Source organism: Pieris brassicae, chromosome 9, assembly GCF_905147105.1.
Source record: "Pieris brassicae chromosome 9, ilPieBrab1.1, whole genome shotgun sequence".
NCBI classification, from domain to species: Eukaryota; Metazoa; Arthropoda; class Insecta; order Lepidoptera; family Pieridae; genus Pieris; species Pieris brassicae.
This window is the reverse complement of record NC_059673.1, coordinates 8570782-8587415: the sequence shown is the minus strand read 5'-3', so window position 1 is coordinate 8587415 and position 16634 is coordinate 8570782. Positions and strand designations below refer to the sequence as shown.

Sequence of the window (16634 nt, the reverse complement as noted above, 5' to 3'; positions counted from 1 at the left end):
TTTGCACTTTATTATCGCTGCACAAAGTTCAAATTCAATCATATCTATCAAAACAGTGTGCGTGTCGCGTAGGAGGATTTTGTTGCGTTCCGAAACTCAACAAAAGTGACAATATCGCGAACCCGACCAAATTGAGTAGTCAAAAATTGTAAGAGCTATAAATCATTAGTACTGATTTTTATTTTGGTTGGCTTCGCGATATTATTTATTTTATTTTAGTTTCGGCATGCGACATTTTCAAATAAATCGCGTAAAAAAGCGTTTAATTTTTTAATTATTAATTTAATATCCCTATCTGTGCAAAATTATTTAAATACATACCTACTAATAGGAAAATATCCCAGTCGGGGTTATTAAGTGGGTCACAGAAGAGTGGCCAAAGTTCGTGGAAGCGAAGATACTTTGGTCAACCGAGCTGAACCTCACACATTACCCTATCATCAGGGTGACGGTTCTGTTCAGGATTTTTTTTTGCGCCGACTTTAAAATTGGTAGGAACAAAAAACTGCCACATTTTAAATCTTTTTGACAGAACGACGTCTGTCGGGTCCGCTAGTATTAGATAAAGATTTAAAATCTAATATATATATATATTGAATTTTGGATCATATTTTAAAACTACACAATTAAATCCTCATAAACAAATATGGTGTTGCTGGAGCGGGTTCAAAACAAATTCATAAGGCACCTGTATCCTAGAACGGTGTGTACTCGCTAAGGTATCCAACTTTATTCTTCTGTTATGTGGGCTACAACGAAGTAGTGCACCGAGCATGTGCGCTTACCATGTATCTTATAAAGTTGTTACGTGACGAAAAGGGCACTCACACGATATAATACAATATAGCATGAGGTTATGCATTATTACCATTTTTTACCCGGGACTAATAAAGCGGTGTGAAAGTATTCAATACTTTAGTTTTTTCATATTTATAATGTAGGCCTTTAAATACTGTTTCTTCCTTGTTGTTCTTGTTTTTCTTCTAATACTAAGGCCAAGATCTTAAATTTTGAAGTATACGAGAAAGAACATATCTGTATTATCCCTTTTGTCTTATTCCAGGGCTGTGATTCGTGAACTCATAGAGACTGAAGAGGAGTTTGGAAGGGACATGCAACAGGTCGTCAGTCAGTACATGAGGCCGATGGACAAGGCGACCACGCCTAAACCTGTCTTCGAAAGCCGAGAATTTCTCTTCTCTAATTTTAAACAGATCTGCGAATTTCATAATACGTATGTATTCTTTTGGGACTTATGAATTCTATTTTAGTATTTTAGTGGTTTTATACGATTAAAATAAATCAAGTAGATAGTGTTACTATACACCAAAAGATTGTTCTTTTTATATGCCCAACTTCCACTTGCATGGTCGTGAGGAGACCGGCATGTGTTGGAAATGAAGGTCTACTGTATTTATAAGGTATTTTTGAAAGTGTTTTATTGCAGATCTCTGTTAGAAGGCATAAAGTACTACGCGTCAGATCCTCGTATGTTGGGCAGAGCATTATTGCGTATGGAGAGAGAGTTCGACAAACACGTGGCGTACTGCAGGGACGAACCCAAGGCCCAGCAGCTTTTAAGCGCACATCCTGTTATCAAGAAGTACTTTCAGGTGAACGAAATTGTCTTATTATTATGATATTATTCGCTTGGTTTAATGATACTTAATTTATATAAGAAATTTTACTACGAAATAACATTGATTCAGTAAGTTAGCGGTGTTTGAACTAGCAGATGTATCCATCGCCTGATCTTGGGATGAGAGTTATGGACATGAATACGCGTACCTGCGTACAGTTCGGTGTTATACATTTTTTTGGCCAGTGAAGTATTTTTGAACGTATTGATTAAGGGATCTTCAAATGAGTGTACCAATTCATAGAAACTGTGACAGTGCCCACTGTTCTATAATTAAATTTAAAAAATAAGTGTTTTATTTTTTGCAAAGAAAGTAAACTTAGCGTTTACTGTTTTACAATGTATGGATAAAGTACCAAATAGATATGCAACATATACATAATTTGGAAGATAAAAGTTCCGAATAAGAAACTTGGCGTTTCCTCGGACTCATAGCTTATCATGGACTTTATGTGACGATTAGCGCTATCTGACAGTCGTGAAACGCAACAATAGTGTTTATCCGACCAATAAGTAATAAATAACTTATTTGGTACTTATGTAGAACTTATTCGTACATTGTGAAACAAACCCTTAATCTTATAGCTATATATAATACATATATATTTTCTTTAAAAAATTAAACTATATTTTTTGCTATTTTATATCTATACTAAGTTATATCTACGTAAATAAACGCCGTCGTCGAATCGTTTTGAAAGTATACCTTTTTGATGGTCTACATAGCGCCATCTATGAACCGCTGTTATTGAGTGTTTATCATTTTCTTTGAAACTTCGCCATCTAGTGATAAAGCTTGAAACTAGTTAAAGCCAAACAGACTTTCGTTCCTACAGGATTTGTTGCTTTGTTAGATTTCTAATAGATGGCGTCACTAATATTATTATACCTTCTCTTAATAAACTTATATCTTTAACTGGGTATATCCCAATAAACAATTGTTTAAGTTATTTGTATAAAGATCAAGTTGTGTAGTGTAGTAGTAGTGTTAATTACAACAAGTTTATTTTCTTTGAAGTTTACGTATTAGTAAAACTCTTTTTCTTCTCAATTTTCCCTTAAAAGGTCGTCATAGCCAACCAATAAGTTTGTTTGTGTTGCCCTAAGACAAGATAAACTTGGTGTGATTGTGATTGTTGTGAAACTCGTGGTAATTTTGTGTGCTCGTCACTGAGTCTAAGCGTAATAATAACGTTGCCAGTCAGTTAAAAAATAATGTTATATGGCGCCACGTCAGTTCGGCAAATCGCCAAAGATTAGAATAGTTGGCGTGCTTTTCACGGATCGCTGTCAATTCCCTTCACAGCGAGGGCAACTGGACTTATCCTTGTTTTAACGTCTTATTAACTAGCTATTCTTTATAATTCATTTTATAATTCCATTCTATGATGCTAATCCTCGGCATTGTTTTGCTCCAGTTCAAACAATTTGTATGACTCTAAAGAGCGGCGGAGAGTTTCTTGCCAGTTCTTCATGCCCACTCTACGCCCTTGACTTGCGAACTGGTAGTAAATGTAAATTTAGAATCAATTAAACTGTTGACGTTCATAGGTGTACTTGGTTACCTATATGAATAAAGTTATTTTGAGTTTGAGTTCATCAGCAATTAATACGTATTTTCAAGATTTAAGAGTTTTTCGTAAATTGCACTATTTCTATATAATAATGCCAATACAATAAACATGATGGAATAAGCATTTACAGTATTGACTTTGTTGTTTGTTTGTTCTGTTTTTTTTTTTCACCCATAGGAATAACCTATTGGTACACAGCCGGTTATTTGAACGCACGACTTCAGTCGTCGAACACTGCTCGCTGAGCAAAAATACCTACATAACAATCTTAAAATAATCAAATTATAAATTAATAAGAATTAGTTATAGTATACTTAGCTCTATAAAGAAAAAAATAATAAAAATAATGCAAAATAAGAAAGTATAGCCAGAATTTTAAATATCATGTTTGGCACATTAAAGCGAACTTTTATTATTGGCATTAAGAATGTGTATGTTTTAGTAGTTTACAACCAAGTGGATCACCATAAAGTGAATTTTATTATGAAATCCAATTTCTGCGGACAAATTTAACTCGTAATCTTATTTACGTTGTCTTGACGTCAAATTTATGCGTAAATAACGCCTGTCTTACGTCAAGAGACATATTACCAGGTTCTGGAATATGAACGAATCACAATCGAGTTTCAAGATTTGCCGAAGTATTTTTAAAGTATAAAAATGGTGATTGATTGCTTGAGTAAATGTGTCCTTCCCGACAAAAAAGGCTCGTAGGAGGCCTCGACACATACTAACGGATCCGGACGATCCAATTACTGTAGCAAACAATAAATTAAATGCCGCCCGCGCGGCCAATAATAAAAGTAGCCAATCTCAGATTAGGGTAAAAAACCGCCTTCACCGGGGAAGGCGAGGACCTTTACTTCGCACTTCGCTCACTACAGTGAGCTTCCATCCTGCCCTTCAGGCGATTGACCGCCCCGCGACGGCCCAAGCCGAGGTTCGAGTCTCACAGGAGACGCCCTTGCGCTAGCCGCGGGATAAAACGCCATTCTGGCCGAGCTACGCTCGCCAAAACAGCCCGAGCTGAGCTGTAAAGGCCCTTAAGGCCAACAGCGAGATTCCATTCTCAAAAAAAAAAAAAAAAAATTGAGTAAATGTGTGTATATAAATGTATTAGCTACGGAGCAGATAATAATAATATTTTACATTTCTTTACGTATATACACAATTTTATTAAGCTAAGATGCGCCTCTCGTTCGGTAGAAGGCCAACTTTTTCCATCCTAATTTTAAGAAAACACTTTTTAAACAGATTGAAGCTATGTTTTATTATTAAAATCTTATAATTTACATAATTTTTAATTTTATTTTTAAATTGTCACCGTGACCCCGCACGCTGTAAAGCACGCGAAACGTCGGAAGAAATTTAAAATTATGTAAGTAATTATAAGTTTTTAATAATAATACATAGCTTCAATCCGTTTAAAAAGTGTTTTCGTAATGTGTAAAAGCTATGTTAACAAAAGACAATACTATCCTAATTTTATTTTTTGCCAGTAATCCTTTCAATTTTGTCGGCCTATCTTCTGGTATGCCTTTGTTTCTTTGTCCATTCAGTTACCGTTTTTGATCATCTGCCCTCTGTAGTTCTTCGTTAGATACTTTAGAAAATGCTACAGATTCCTACTGATTTCGTAGAGGCACAAAATATTGTAGCAACGTAGCACATGCTACGTCGTACACGTGGATAATGGGTCTGTTGAATCGGTACCAAATATACCCACGTGCTATAACGTTGTCGTAAATAATTTATTCATAAAAACTAAATCAGTGTAATTGTACTCTTTTAACTTATATTTTGTCCCATTCTGTCAAATAGTATTTACGTTGTCATGAAAAGAAATATATATTTAGTTATAATGGTGCATTTGTAAAATTTTCTTTATTTATTCGGTTTAGTTTATTTAGGTTAGTCGTAAATTTATAATATAAAAATGAATCGCAAAATGTGTTGGTAAGCGCATAACTCTACAACACGTGGACCAATTGTACCAATTCTTTTTTTTAATGTTCGTTGAAGTCTAAGGATGGTTTTTACAGCGAGAAAAATTAGAATAATTTCCGGGAAAACCCTAAAACAGCCCTTTTCTCTTTCCCATACAAACGTTTTGTAAATAAAATGTAGAGTCAATTTGAACTATATTGCTATTCAATAAAGTTCAAATTAAATTACAAGCACTCACTGTTGTCTAAGCAATGTCGTGTTCCGAAACACAACAAGTGATAATATCGCGAACCCGACCAAATTGAATAGTCAAAAAATGTGAGAGCTATAGATCATTAGTACTGATTTTTAATTTGGTTGGCTTCGCGATATTATTTATTTTATTTTAGTTTCGGCATGCGACATAAAATGCATATGTTTTCACGTCATCTGTCAAACAAATCGCGTTAAAAAAGGATTTAATTTTTGAATTATAATTTAATATCCCTATCTGAGCAAAATTATTTGAATACAGACTAATAGGAAAATATATCAATTTTTTAGTGGGTCACAGAAGAGTGGCCAAAGTTCGAGCTGAACCTCACACATCTGCCTATCATCATGATGGTTCTGCTATGAGAATTTTTTGCGCCGACTATAAAATTGGTAGGAACAAAAAACTTCCACATTTCAAATCTTTTTGACAGAACGAAGTCTGTGGGGTGCGCTAGTAATGTAATAAAAATTTTAAAACACTTGTTATGTATCCTAACATTAGTTAATATATATATATATATATATATATATATATATATATATGAAGCCATATGCCACAGCAGTGGCACTTAGATTTAAGAAGCCTTAAATTCAAGTTAGTTTTTTGGTAATTGTATCGATCCCACCACGCCTAATTTTATGTTACTTATAAACTCCTGTTTTAAACGATTAAACCAAGTTAACACCCAGCTTCAAACAAAAAAGTTTCACTTAATATTAGAAGATTACATGTAATATTAAAAAAAATATCTGTGGCCATAGCTCAGAATATGATAAATGCAATTTCAAATTATTAAAAAATCTTACACTATTAAAATATACAACACTCTATATATTAATAATTCATACTGAGCAAAAATGTAATTATCATTGTCTGGTCTATGACCACAGATATAATAATTAACCACAAATAAATACACGATATGAATGTTTGAAACAAAATTTTATGCGTTTAATAATATTAATTATATATTCGAATACATTTCGCGAATATTGAATGAGTCTTCTATTTCTAACATGAACAAGTCCTACGCGTCTGCTTGAGTCAAATCCAGAAATAATACATACAAATATATTTTATAGCTATTTTACTCCCATCGCGTACAATTAGATTCAACATTATTGTTTTACTCTTTCTAGATAGATCAAATTAAATCTCTACTTTGCAGCATTCACATCGTATCCCTAACATAGTTTAGATATTATCACTATTAAAGATTATTATCATGATTCACATGTCCTCTATATATGTTTATACGTTTGTTTTCAGCATACATGTTATATAGTTTTTGCACTCCTTGCTCATTATTTAAATTAATTTTTCCTAAAAATGATGCATGGCGATCTCTCGATCGATTGCAATTTCATAACTAACATAATGAGGGATTGTTTTGTCTAAACAAATAAATAATAACAACACTAATAATAAAAAAGACGGCTGTCCGTTACCCTCTATCTTAGTTAATTATATTATAATTCGTAATGGTATTTGCAAAAAAAGTGTCAAAGAAATAATATGTTTAACTTGGATTTGGATTGGATTGGATTCCTCCTGATTGGTCCTGGATTCGACTCTATAGCGTCGTACTCCATGCTCCATTAAAAGTCTCCACGTATTTATTAGAATTGTGTTAAAATGGTTATACTAATTTATCCTCGCTACCTGTAGTCGTTACTGGAAGCTAGTTAATTATGATATTTCAAAGCAGAACTGACCTAGTTCACTAAATTTACCGATTACATTGTAACATCTTATGCATGTTATCTAATCGAAGTATATGATTAATGTTAAGTAAATGTTTTAATTACTATATTTAAAAATGTTTTATCTGTAATATTTTTCTCAAAATCAATAGACTTTATTCGTTTAAAGTGAAGTATTAAGTGAAGTTTATATATCTAATAATAAACTAGGATCAAACCGTACCATAACACAGTTTTTGAAGCAGCACAGCGGTAGGTATAGGTTCTGTATATCAATGACATATCATTCATATGCAGACCTAGCTTAGACCAGCAACATATTGCAACTTAGCAACATATTATCAACGTATTAAACGAAAAGCGGTTCGAATCGTCGATGACCAATCCCTCTCCGAGCGGCTTGATCCTTTGGCGTTGCGTAGAGATGTGAGGTCACTCTGCATCTTCTACCGCACTAATTCTTATTAAATTATTAAAATTCTCTTTAATTTAAATAGCCCTACTACGCATTGGTACACGTGAGATTCTGAACTGCATGGCTCGCTGGTTTTAATTTGAATATATGGAAAGAGATATTTCATAATTTTTAAATTTACATCGCATTAACACAATCACAATTTATTCTTTAAATTTACACGTCCGTAACAATTAAGTCCCAGCATGTCATATTACGCTAGCAAAGTGACAGACAAGGATACTCCAAGGTTTGTTTGGTGACCTTGTTCAGCGTCACCGGAGAAATTGCTATCCTACGTGCTAAGATTAGCCCTGTGATCGCCAAGGCATAGTGTATCCCAGTCGCTTGCTCACCGCGGCCGCGAACACGCAACTTCCAGCGTGACCCTCCGACCACTCGTTCGAGTGAAGTGTGTGACTGTGATTGTGTTGTGACCCCAGGTACGTAGCCCCAAAATGGGGGTAAAAATAGCCGGATTGCGAAATTTTCCCGCGGTGTAGTGTTTCATGCGTCTGGTTTATTTCTAGGCGTAGCGTGGGTGTCGTATCTTCTCGCTTCATTTTGGTTTCGTATGGTCCTTTGTGCTGCTTCCGTTGACCTTGACCCATTTTGCTAGGAAAGGTTAAGTTTGTTTACCTCGATAACAGATGTCTTCAATTGATGATTAATGTAATTATAAAAACTGTACTCTCAAAATTAGCAACTTGACGGTAGATGCAATTATTATAGATGCATTATTTGTTAAATGTATAGTAAAATATAACTCAAACATGAGTCGGCATCGAAGTTCTAAACTTCTATATTTATAAGATTCAATTACGTAGATCTTAAAGCATTCTCACTGACGTTTGAAGAGATCGTTCTATTTGTCGATGGATTACACATACATAATAGCTAAGATTGTTTTAAAATTGTAAAGAATCATTATTAAGGATAGCACCTGATAGTATAGGGCTTTACATAGGATATTTTTATCGTAAAAGACTTGAAATATTTCTTAATAAATTAGAGCTGAGTAAAAATTCATAATTTTACATATTTTATATACTTTTACAGGGTTCAAATTATCAAATAGAATTGCTATTAAACCACGATATTAATAAAAACATGTTATTTCAATCCGATGTGCTCAATTTCAAAACCTGAAATTTTCCAAATCCGTTTGTATTGATACTTTATGACGTGCATCTTTGATATTTATTTTTTAAAAGTAATCTTACAGCTACAAATACATATTATTAAAGAAAACACTTAGGTAATAGACAAAGCCAAAACATATTACATTGTTAAACAAAATATACGAAACAGAAAACTAACTATAATGGACAAACTACAACTTAGCATTTTAAAGAGAAAACTATATTGTTACTACAGTTAAATAAACCCAAAGTCTTCTCGCTTCCTAAAATATTTCCATTAATCCTCTTTGGTATTGTTGAAAATGTCTATATCTACATAAATTGTATTGTAGTTAGCTAAAACTACATTACGCGGTTAATTCGAGTTCGTACGAGGCATAGAACTATTGTGAATATCTTGTCGCAATATAATATAAGGAATTCTTAAAGAAATTAATTCCAGGTTTAATGTTGATCCTTATCTACATTATATACACAAATTATATATCCTTTTTAGCAAACCGAGACCTCTAAATATATATCTAGACTGTCAAATCTAGCTAAAACTTAGATTATTTTTACATCCTTAAATTATTGCCGGCCCAATAATCGAATGGATCGAATTATAACATTCAGCTAAAGAATGATCATACAAGCCTATAGACATTAAATATTGCAGATATTATTTCTGCTGGAAATGTATTTTTTTTATATTTTGGAAATAAATATATACTATGTTGCTCAAGAATAATATGACATTCTAATGGTCAAATAATTTTTTGGAAGTGTTACTTCATTCGTTATATATTAGATTATTCGTTAAAAATGTGCTATATTCAGAACCTTCGTCCTGAATCCATTGAGCCTTATTAAAATATTATATGTTAATTACCCAATGAGAAAACACTAATAATTATAGAACTCTCGACGTTTCATGTGTTTCAAAAATAGTATATAAACGGCAATTAAATAATTTTAAATAAAATTAAAAAAAAACATTATTGATTTATGTGTAGAAAAAAATCCATGGCGCCTTTCCATTGACCATCCTTTTTAGATCTGGGCCTCAGATTTCTGTTTCTGTTTCATGATCAAATGATCATTCGATTAACAAATATTAATCGAATAGGCAAGTAGGTGATCAGCCTTCAGTGCCTGACGCACGCCGTCGACTTTTTGGGTCTAAGGCAAGCCGATTTCCTCACGATGTTTTCCTTCACCGTTTGAGCTAATGTTAAATGCGCACATAGAAAGAAAATCCATTGGTGCACAGCCGGGGATCGAACCTACGACCCCAGGGATGAGAGGTGCCCGCTGAAGCCACTAGGCCAACAGTAAATTATGATTTTTTTATATTTATTTAGAGTAATTAGTATTGCAAAAATGTAATGATGTAAGTTTATTTATCTGTAGTATGATTCCATTGAATTATTCTACCTAGGAATCAGCATTATACTCATTACAAGCGTAATAACAGAATAGTCATAATTTATAGCGATTTCCGTTCCACAGTTTCTAAATATACAGAGTTGGCGTCAACAGTAATATGTCAAGGTGGTCTAATTATAACCGACCGAGTTTATTACCGAATCAGTCTTGTTCTCATGTTTATGATGATTTTACGATCGCTTACAAGTAATTTCACTTGTTTATCGTTTACCTAGAGTATTGTTTTGCGATGTTTTTGGAGACTGGTGTAATTTAAACTAAATTTCAAATCAAAGTCTAGTCTATATAAGCCAATTAAAACATAAATTTAAATGCAGTTTGTTATAACAATCTATTAGGCACATTGAAGTTATATTTTTTATCACTATTATAATAATAAGAGAGTGTTCAAAGGAGTTATTCGGATTGATACCTGCAGCTGAGTTTCATCATCGGATGTCGAAGCCGAATACGAAATTCCACCCGTAATCACTTCGACGTCCGTTGTTCCACAACTGAGCGTTTTAAGGCAGTTTTTGTCGCACACTACCATAATGTGGAACCAGCTGCCCATTGAAATATTTCTGAACCAATTCGACAATTAAAGTACCAATTCCTGAAAGGAAGGGAAAATGTAAGTACCATGCGCTTGGTTTAACTTAACATCAGATGAGCCTCCTGCCCGTTTGCCAGTCCTCTAATATTATATATAAAAACAAATAATAGAAATATAACATTTTCAAAAAAATATGTGTTTTATTTTCATTTCATTTATAAACATATTTGCGAATTGACAGAATTAGAAAAAGCATTATAATGAATAAGACCATTAAACATATTCACTCCTCCTACAATATACGAGTTTACTCCCAGATTGTTGTTCACATGACGCTTTAGTCAGATTTGACATTTTCGACAAGAATTATGTAGGTCTGAGCAGTAGACGACAATATTCGTGTCGTTGTAATTGTTTGGTCTACAGCCAACAGCAATTTTATGAACATATTGATTGACTTTCACTTCGTATAGTAATCGTTTCGAATTTTTGAACTAATTCTGACGTTCGCTGTCTATTGAACATTGTTTTTTATGTGGTTTGTACCGAGCTGGGTTTTTTTCCGAATATTTTTATACACTCAAGATTTTCTGTCAAAGAACCAACACATTAAGTTTAAATGCGAGATTTGCTAAATGAGCAGCAGTAGTCAACGAAGATTTTTCAAGAAGATTGTAGTGTCGGTAGGAGTGCTTGATTACTGAATTTTTTATACCATCAAGATAATATTGAAAAAAATACTATAAAGAGTGATGCGTCGACGACCAGTCACCGAGCAGATCCCTGTTGATGATGAATATTTTTTTTTATCCAGTAACCTAATTATGTTACTTCTAATCTCTCTATACTCATGTATTCATTATTCCAGGAAATAGCTAAGAAAGTTGGTGACGATAAAGGCCTAGCCGAACATCTGAAACTCCCCATACAACGAATCAACGATTACCAACTGCTTCTCAAGGTAAATAAAGAGTGGAAATTGTTACTACTTTAATAGTCATTTTGCTTTAAATGGGAATTTATTACATTATTTAAATAACTCATTTGCTTTTTTTCTTTCGTTTCGTAAATTACCTTTTAATTTTATGTATGGTACAAATGAGATGCTCTAGATTCTTAATATAATTTCTGCGTTTAATATTGACGTCGTAATGGTTTACATCGGCCAAACAATTACAGCTTCATGTAGGAATAGCTGCTGTTTACACTTTTATTTCATTTTAATTATACAATAACATGGTTTTTGTGTCATAAACCAGCAAACAATTTAAATATTTAGTAAACAAACTTAGTTGTTTGCCATTCCGTGATTTTGGATAGACACAATTTCATGAATATTATTTAAGGCCAGTAGTGATCCACCTACAAAACAGTTATTGTTTGACTCAAAGTCTATCACCAGTTCATACTTATTCCATTAACAACGATACCGTTTTGAGAGTCTCTATTTCTTGAGTTAATAACAAATACAAAGTTCACCTAGTTGCAAGTAAAGTTAAAGATTTTTTCTAATATCTTGAAAATGTTTCAGGAATTGGTGAAATACTCAAAACGTCTCGGCGACGATTCCACCGACCTTCAAAAGGCTTTAGAACTTTTCCTCGGTGTCCCAAATAGAGCGACAAATAACCTCTTTATTGCTAGTATCGAAGGCTTTCGCGGAAATATATACAAGCTTGGAAGACTACTTACGCACGATTGGTTCACTGTTGAAGTAGAAGGGACTAAAGAAAATCTCTACCTGTTTCTCTTTAAAGCGAGGATCCTCATAAGTAAGATAAAAAGAGTGGCCGATGATCGATCTGTCTTTGTACTGCAACAAATTATTAGAGTAAGTATTCGTAAAATTTGTACACATTGACATTTAAAATTTGCCGTTGTTATTTTGGGTTCTGAATCCTTTATTTTTATTGGTCTTACGCTTGTGAAAATAGTATGTCCTCTTTACAGATTCCTGATATAGAAATCAAAGATCATCCGGAATCATTAAAATTTGAACTACATCAAAAAAATCCGCCATTGATATTCATTCTAAAAGCTCAGAAAGAACAAGTGAAGACCGCTTGGTTACGTGAAATTCGCCAATACGCGAACGATCTAGGTAAGGCTTACTAATTTATGCAGTAACCGGTACTGTTTAGTAGACTATTTGAAATACTTAATGAAATACCACGTTTTATTACAGTTGCTTTAGCAGAACACGCAGCGGATGACCTACAGGTTTTACCGCAGGAAGATTTATATCAGGAAGAAGATAGCTCTGAAGTACAAGAAGAAACTAAAAAGAGAGAGCATTCAGAAGAGGTAACAGAATACTCAAAGGAGAAAAAATCCCGTGTTGAAGAATCCGAGGAAAATAAAGAGGAAATTCAAATTCCCACAAAGAGAAAAGCGTCTCTAGAAAGTGATATTGCAACGAAACTATCTAAATCAGAAGTAGTAGAAGCTTCAAGTGATATTCAAGAGACCTTAAGTACTACTCAAGACATAGTCACTGTTGGTTTAGAATCTAAATCGGTTGTGACACAAGAGAGTACTCAAGTTAGCGTAGTTCAATCGATCACATCGCAATCACAAACAAGTCAAGAAATTATCCAAGAAGAATTCTTAGAAGCAGGGCTACAAGAAGTTTCGGCTTCCAAAGAAGTTTCAACGACACAAACTGTCCAAGTCCATTGTACTGAAGTATCAGCACAAGGATCTGTTCAGGAAGTAGTAGAAACCGCTTGTAAAACTCAGAAAAGTGAAACTACTGTTGAAGCATCACAAGATAACGTAGTAAGTGTTTCGCAGCAATCTATTGAGAAATTTGAAAGTGTGTCTGTTGAAGAAGCTCCCGAAATAGAGACAGAAATAAAATCAGATAAAGCTAGTAAAACATCAGAAAAAACTTCCGTACAAATATCGTCTGGTGAAAACGTAATAACTAAGAAAGAAGACGTATCTGATAAAGATCAAGACCTAAGTAAGTCTGAAACTAGTAAAGGAGAACAAAAACGACCCTCTAAAACTAAACGTGAGTCAAAAAAGAAGACCAAATCAGTTGATTATAGTGAAGAAGAAAAAGACGTCATACAAATAAAATCTTCAGAAGAAACCGTTTCTGTGACCAAACAAACTGTTCAAGCACACGAGAGTGTAAACGTTATTGATACATCTAACCAAACCCCGAGTTCTGAAAAGGTAACAGAGCTACCAGGAAAAGAAAAAACTGAACTAACTGAAAGTGTTAGCAAAGAATTTTCCAAGCAAAAAGATAATACAGAAGTTGTTTCAAAGGAATCCGCACTTGACATAAACTCTGCAGTCACTTCAGAAGATAAAGTTGTAACAAAAAGCCAAACTGTTGAATCAGAAGAAACAGCTGAAGAGATGTCATCGAGATATAGCCGCTCTTCGCGGCTTTCTGGAGGTAATTATTAATCTTACACTTTTAATTAAGTATTCATATATTTTCATTTACTGACTTAATTGGTTTCTAAAACTCCCATCCACTGCAGTACGCGGGTGACCTTTATCCCTTTTACACGCCTGTCCTGTTTATTTCGGATTGTTTCTGATTAACAATAAAACTATGATGAAAAATGACTCGGTGGACATTTACAGCAACTCCATAGAGACCTTTCGCCGAATCGTTTTAGCAACCTTGCTGTGTTGCTATATAATTGTGTATTTTCTTTATTACTACATAATCATGTATTAATATTGTATATTCGACAATGCTTGATGGACCCACGCGACTTCTTCAATACAATACAAGAGTTCCCTCGTGAGTTGCGAGCTATTTTGAGAAAGTTGCTTGGATCTGCTTAGCACTGCCTTCTTAAGTTCTCGTGTCATTTTCACGCGTGTATATCCTTTTTATAACATATTTTCATAGATATTTGATTGTCCGCATTTTAAGGTGTGTGAAGTTTGTCTGCAAAGATAAAATAAAAATAAACTCCAATTTCCAGAATATTCCAGTAGTACCCGAAAATCTTCGACTGGCGGCCGATACGAATCATCCGATGGAACCGGTATCTCTACGTACTCTCGCCGCGAGAGTGGCTCACGTGTAGAGAGCAGTCGTATTGATTTAGGAGGCTCCATTGAAGGCTCGGCTGCTTCAAGATATGAATCCAAGTACTCAACGAGTGCCATAGATAACGGTTCAAAGTATGGAGTGGAGTCCAGCTTTGACAGTCGGAGTTCAATTAAAGACGGCTCTAGACACGGAGTAGAGTCTACCTACGAAAGTAGGCGATCCATCAAGGACGGTTCGAAATATGGAATCGAATCCGGCTATGAAGGGAATAGCTCTACAGCAGATGGGATTGAGTCGAGTTACGAAAGCAGGAGGTCCATCAAAGACCGATCCAAATACGACAGGACCAACTCTATCAAGGATGAATATGGTGTCGAGTCAAGCTATGAAAGTAGGAGATCAATCAAAGATGCCTCCAAATACGGCTATGAAAAAAGCAACTCTATTAAAGAATCGAAGTACTCCGAAGAATCTGAGGTTGAGAGCAAAATAGATAGCATCGCAGCTAAATACGGTCTCAATAATAATATTGAAACCAAGTCTACAAAGGTCATCGAAGCTGGTTATGAGGTAGAAATGGACGCTCCAAGCAAAATCGACAGTATTGCTTCTAAATACGGTCGCAACTCTATCACCGAGAGTACTAAGTCTAAAACTCGTTCCACAAGATTAAACATAGAAACTAGTGTTGACGGTAACAATGTTGAAGCTGAATCACAGTTCGAATCAAAACGCCAAAGTAAGGCCAACGGCAGATCGGTCTACGAAGAGGCATTCTCCAAAAACGCACTTTTGAACGGATCCGTAACCAGCGAATATGAATCAAAGAAATCGGTTTCTAAATCCGAGTCTTTCGATGGCAGACCTGTTTTTACTAAGACGTTAGAAGGCCAGAACATTGAACGTAAGTATTTACGAAACGCAGCCGACAGACACGCAACGCTTGTAAATATGCTTCTTCGATCTAACTAACACACACATTGTGCTAACGCTTATATGTCCTAATGCAGTTTCTATAGGATGACCACTTTCAATAGGAAAACTATGCGCTCTTTGTGCATATCAAGTATAAAGTAGTATTTTATATGTTTTATTAAGTAAATATGAAAATATCATAAATATGCATTTTCTGTCAAAAATAATACTTAATAAATTGTAGATTATAATTTACATTTGTTTTAAACCAAATTCCTCATAAGATTTATTAGATGATAGATTGGGAGTAATGTGTATTTCTTCGACAAAACATTCAATTAGCCACTTCATTTGTCACGAATATATTTAACGTGTAAACTGGACTAAATTCAATCGCTCTGTCAAACGTACACACGCGATATGCGTCATAAGTGGTCATCCTTACCGTAGGCATCCATAATTTTTGACTCCACAGCCGGCGAAAACGCCTTATTCGAATGCGACATCCAATCGTCTGAAGAGTTGGACGTAACTTGGCTGAAAGATAACAAGCCCCTAACGGATAAACTGATGGACAGAGTCAATATTGTAAAGAGAGGTAGTGTTCACAAACTAGAAGTAATGCACTGCAGGGAAGATGATGCTGGACTGTACACGGCGCGTGCGCAGAATAAAACCGGCAATGCCCACTGTACCGCACAGCTGATTGTGCACGAGCGTGAGTAATAGATATTAGTATTGGGACAAATTAATTTCATAATGCTTTAAAATATTTAAAAAACTTAAAAGTTCGGCCACATTCAAAAATCTTGGTGATCACGATGTTTAGACGATTTTCATCCGTATAAACTTTATGTATAGATTTTATTGAACTTAAATTGCTTGTAACGTATTATAAAAACATTTTTGAATATAGTTTGTTCCTTGATCATAATAAGGCCTGGCTACCGCAATCATCGAATAAGACATCGTAAAAGCATAACAGTAGTTCAATCTACTTCAATCTATTGATAA

At 34.4% G+C, this 16634-nt stretch overlaps 1 protein-coding gene across 10 annotated transcripts in view; it reads left to right on the top strand.

Annotated features, from left to right (window-relative positions):
- The window catches only part of LOC123714043 (obscurin), a 116637-nt gene that overhangs the window by 55255 nt on the left and 44748 nt on the right, over positions 1 to 16634 (top strand). For 9 of the 10 annotated variants that reach the window (XM_045668084.1, XM_045668088.1, XM_045668087.1 and 6 more), the window contains 8 exons: positions 1064 to 1234; positions 1448 to 1613; positions 11547 to 11639; positions 12210 to 12509; positions 12629 to 12779; positions 12864 to 14090; positions 14635 to 15609; positions 16096 to 16338. In XM_045668084.1, coding sequence (XP_045524040.1) covers positions 1064 to 1234; positions 1448 to 1613; positions 11547 to 11639; positions 12210 to 12509; positions 12629 to 12779; positions 12864 to 14090; positions 14635 to 15609; positions 16096 to 16338 — 3326 coding nt within the window. The remainder of the gene's footprint in view (positions 1 to 1063; positions 1235 to 1447; positions 1614 to 11546; positions 11640 to 12209; positions 12510 to 12628; positions 12780 to 12863; positions 14091 to 14634; positions 15610 to 16095; positions 16339 to 16634) is intronic. The other variant, XM_045668086.1, reaches the window with a different exon arrangement.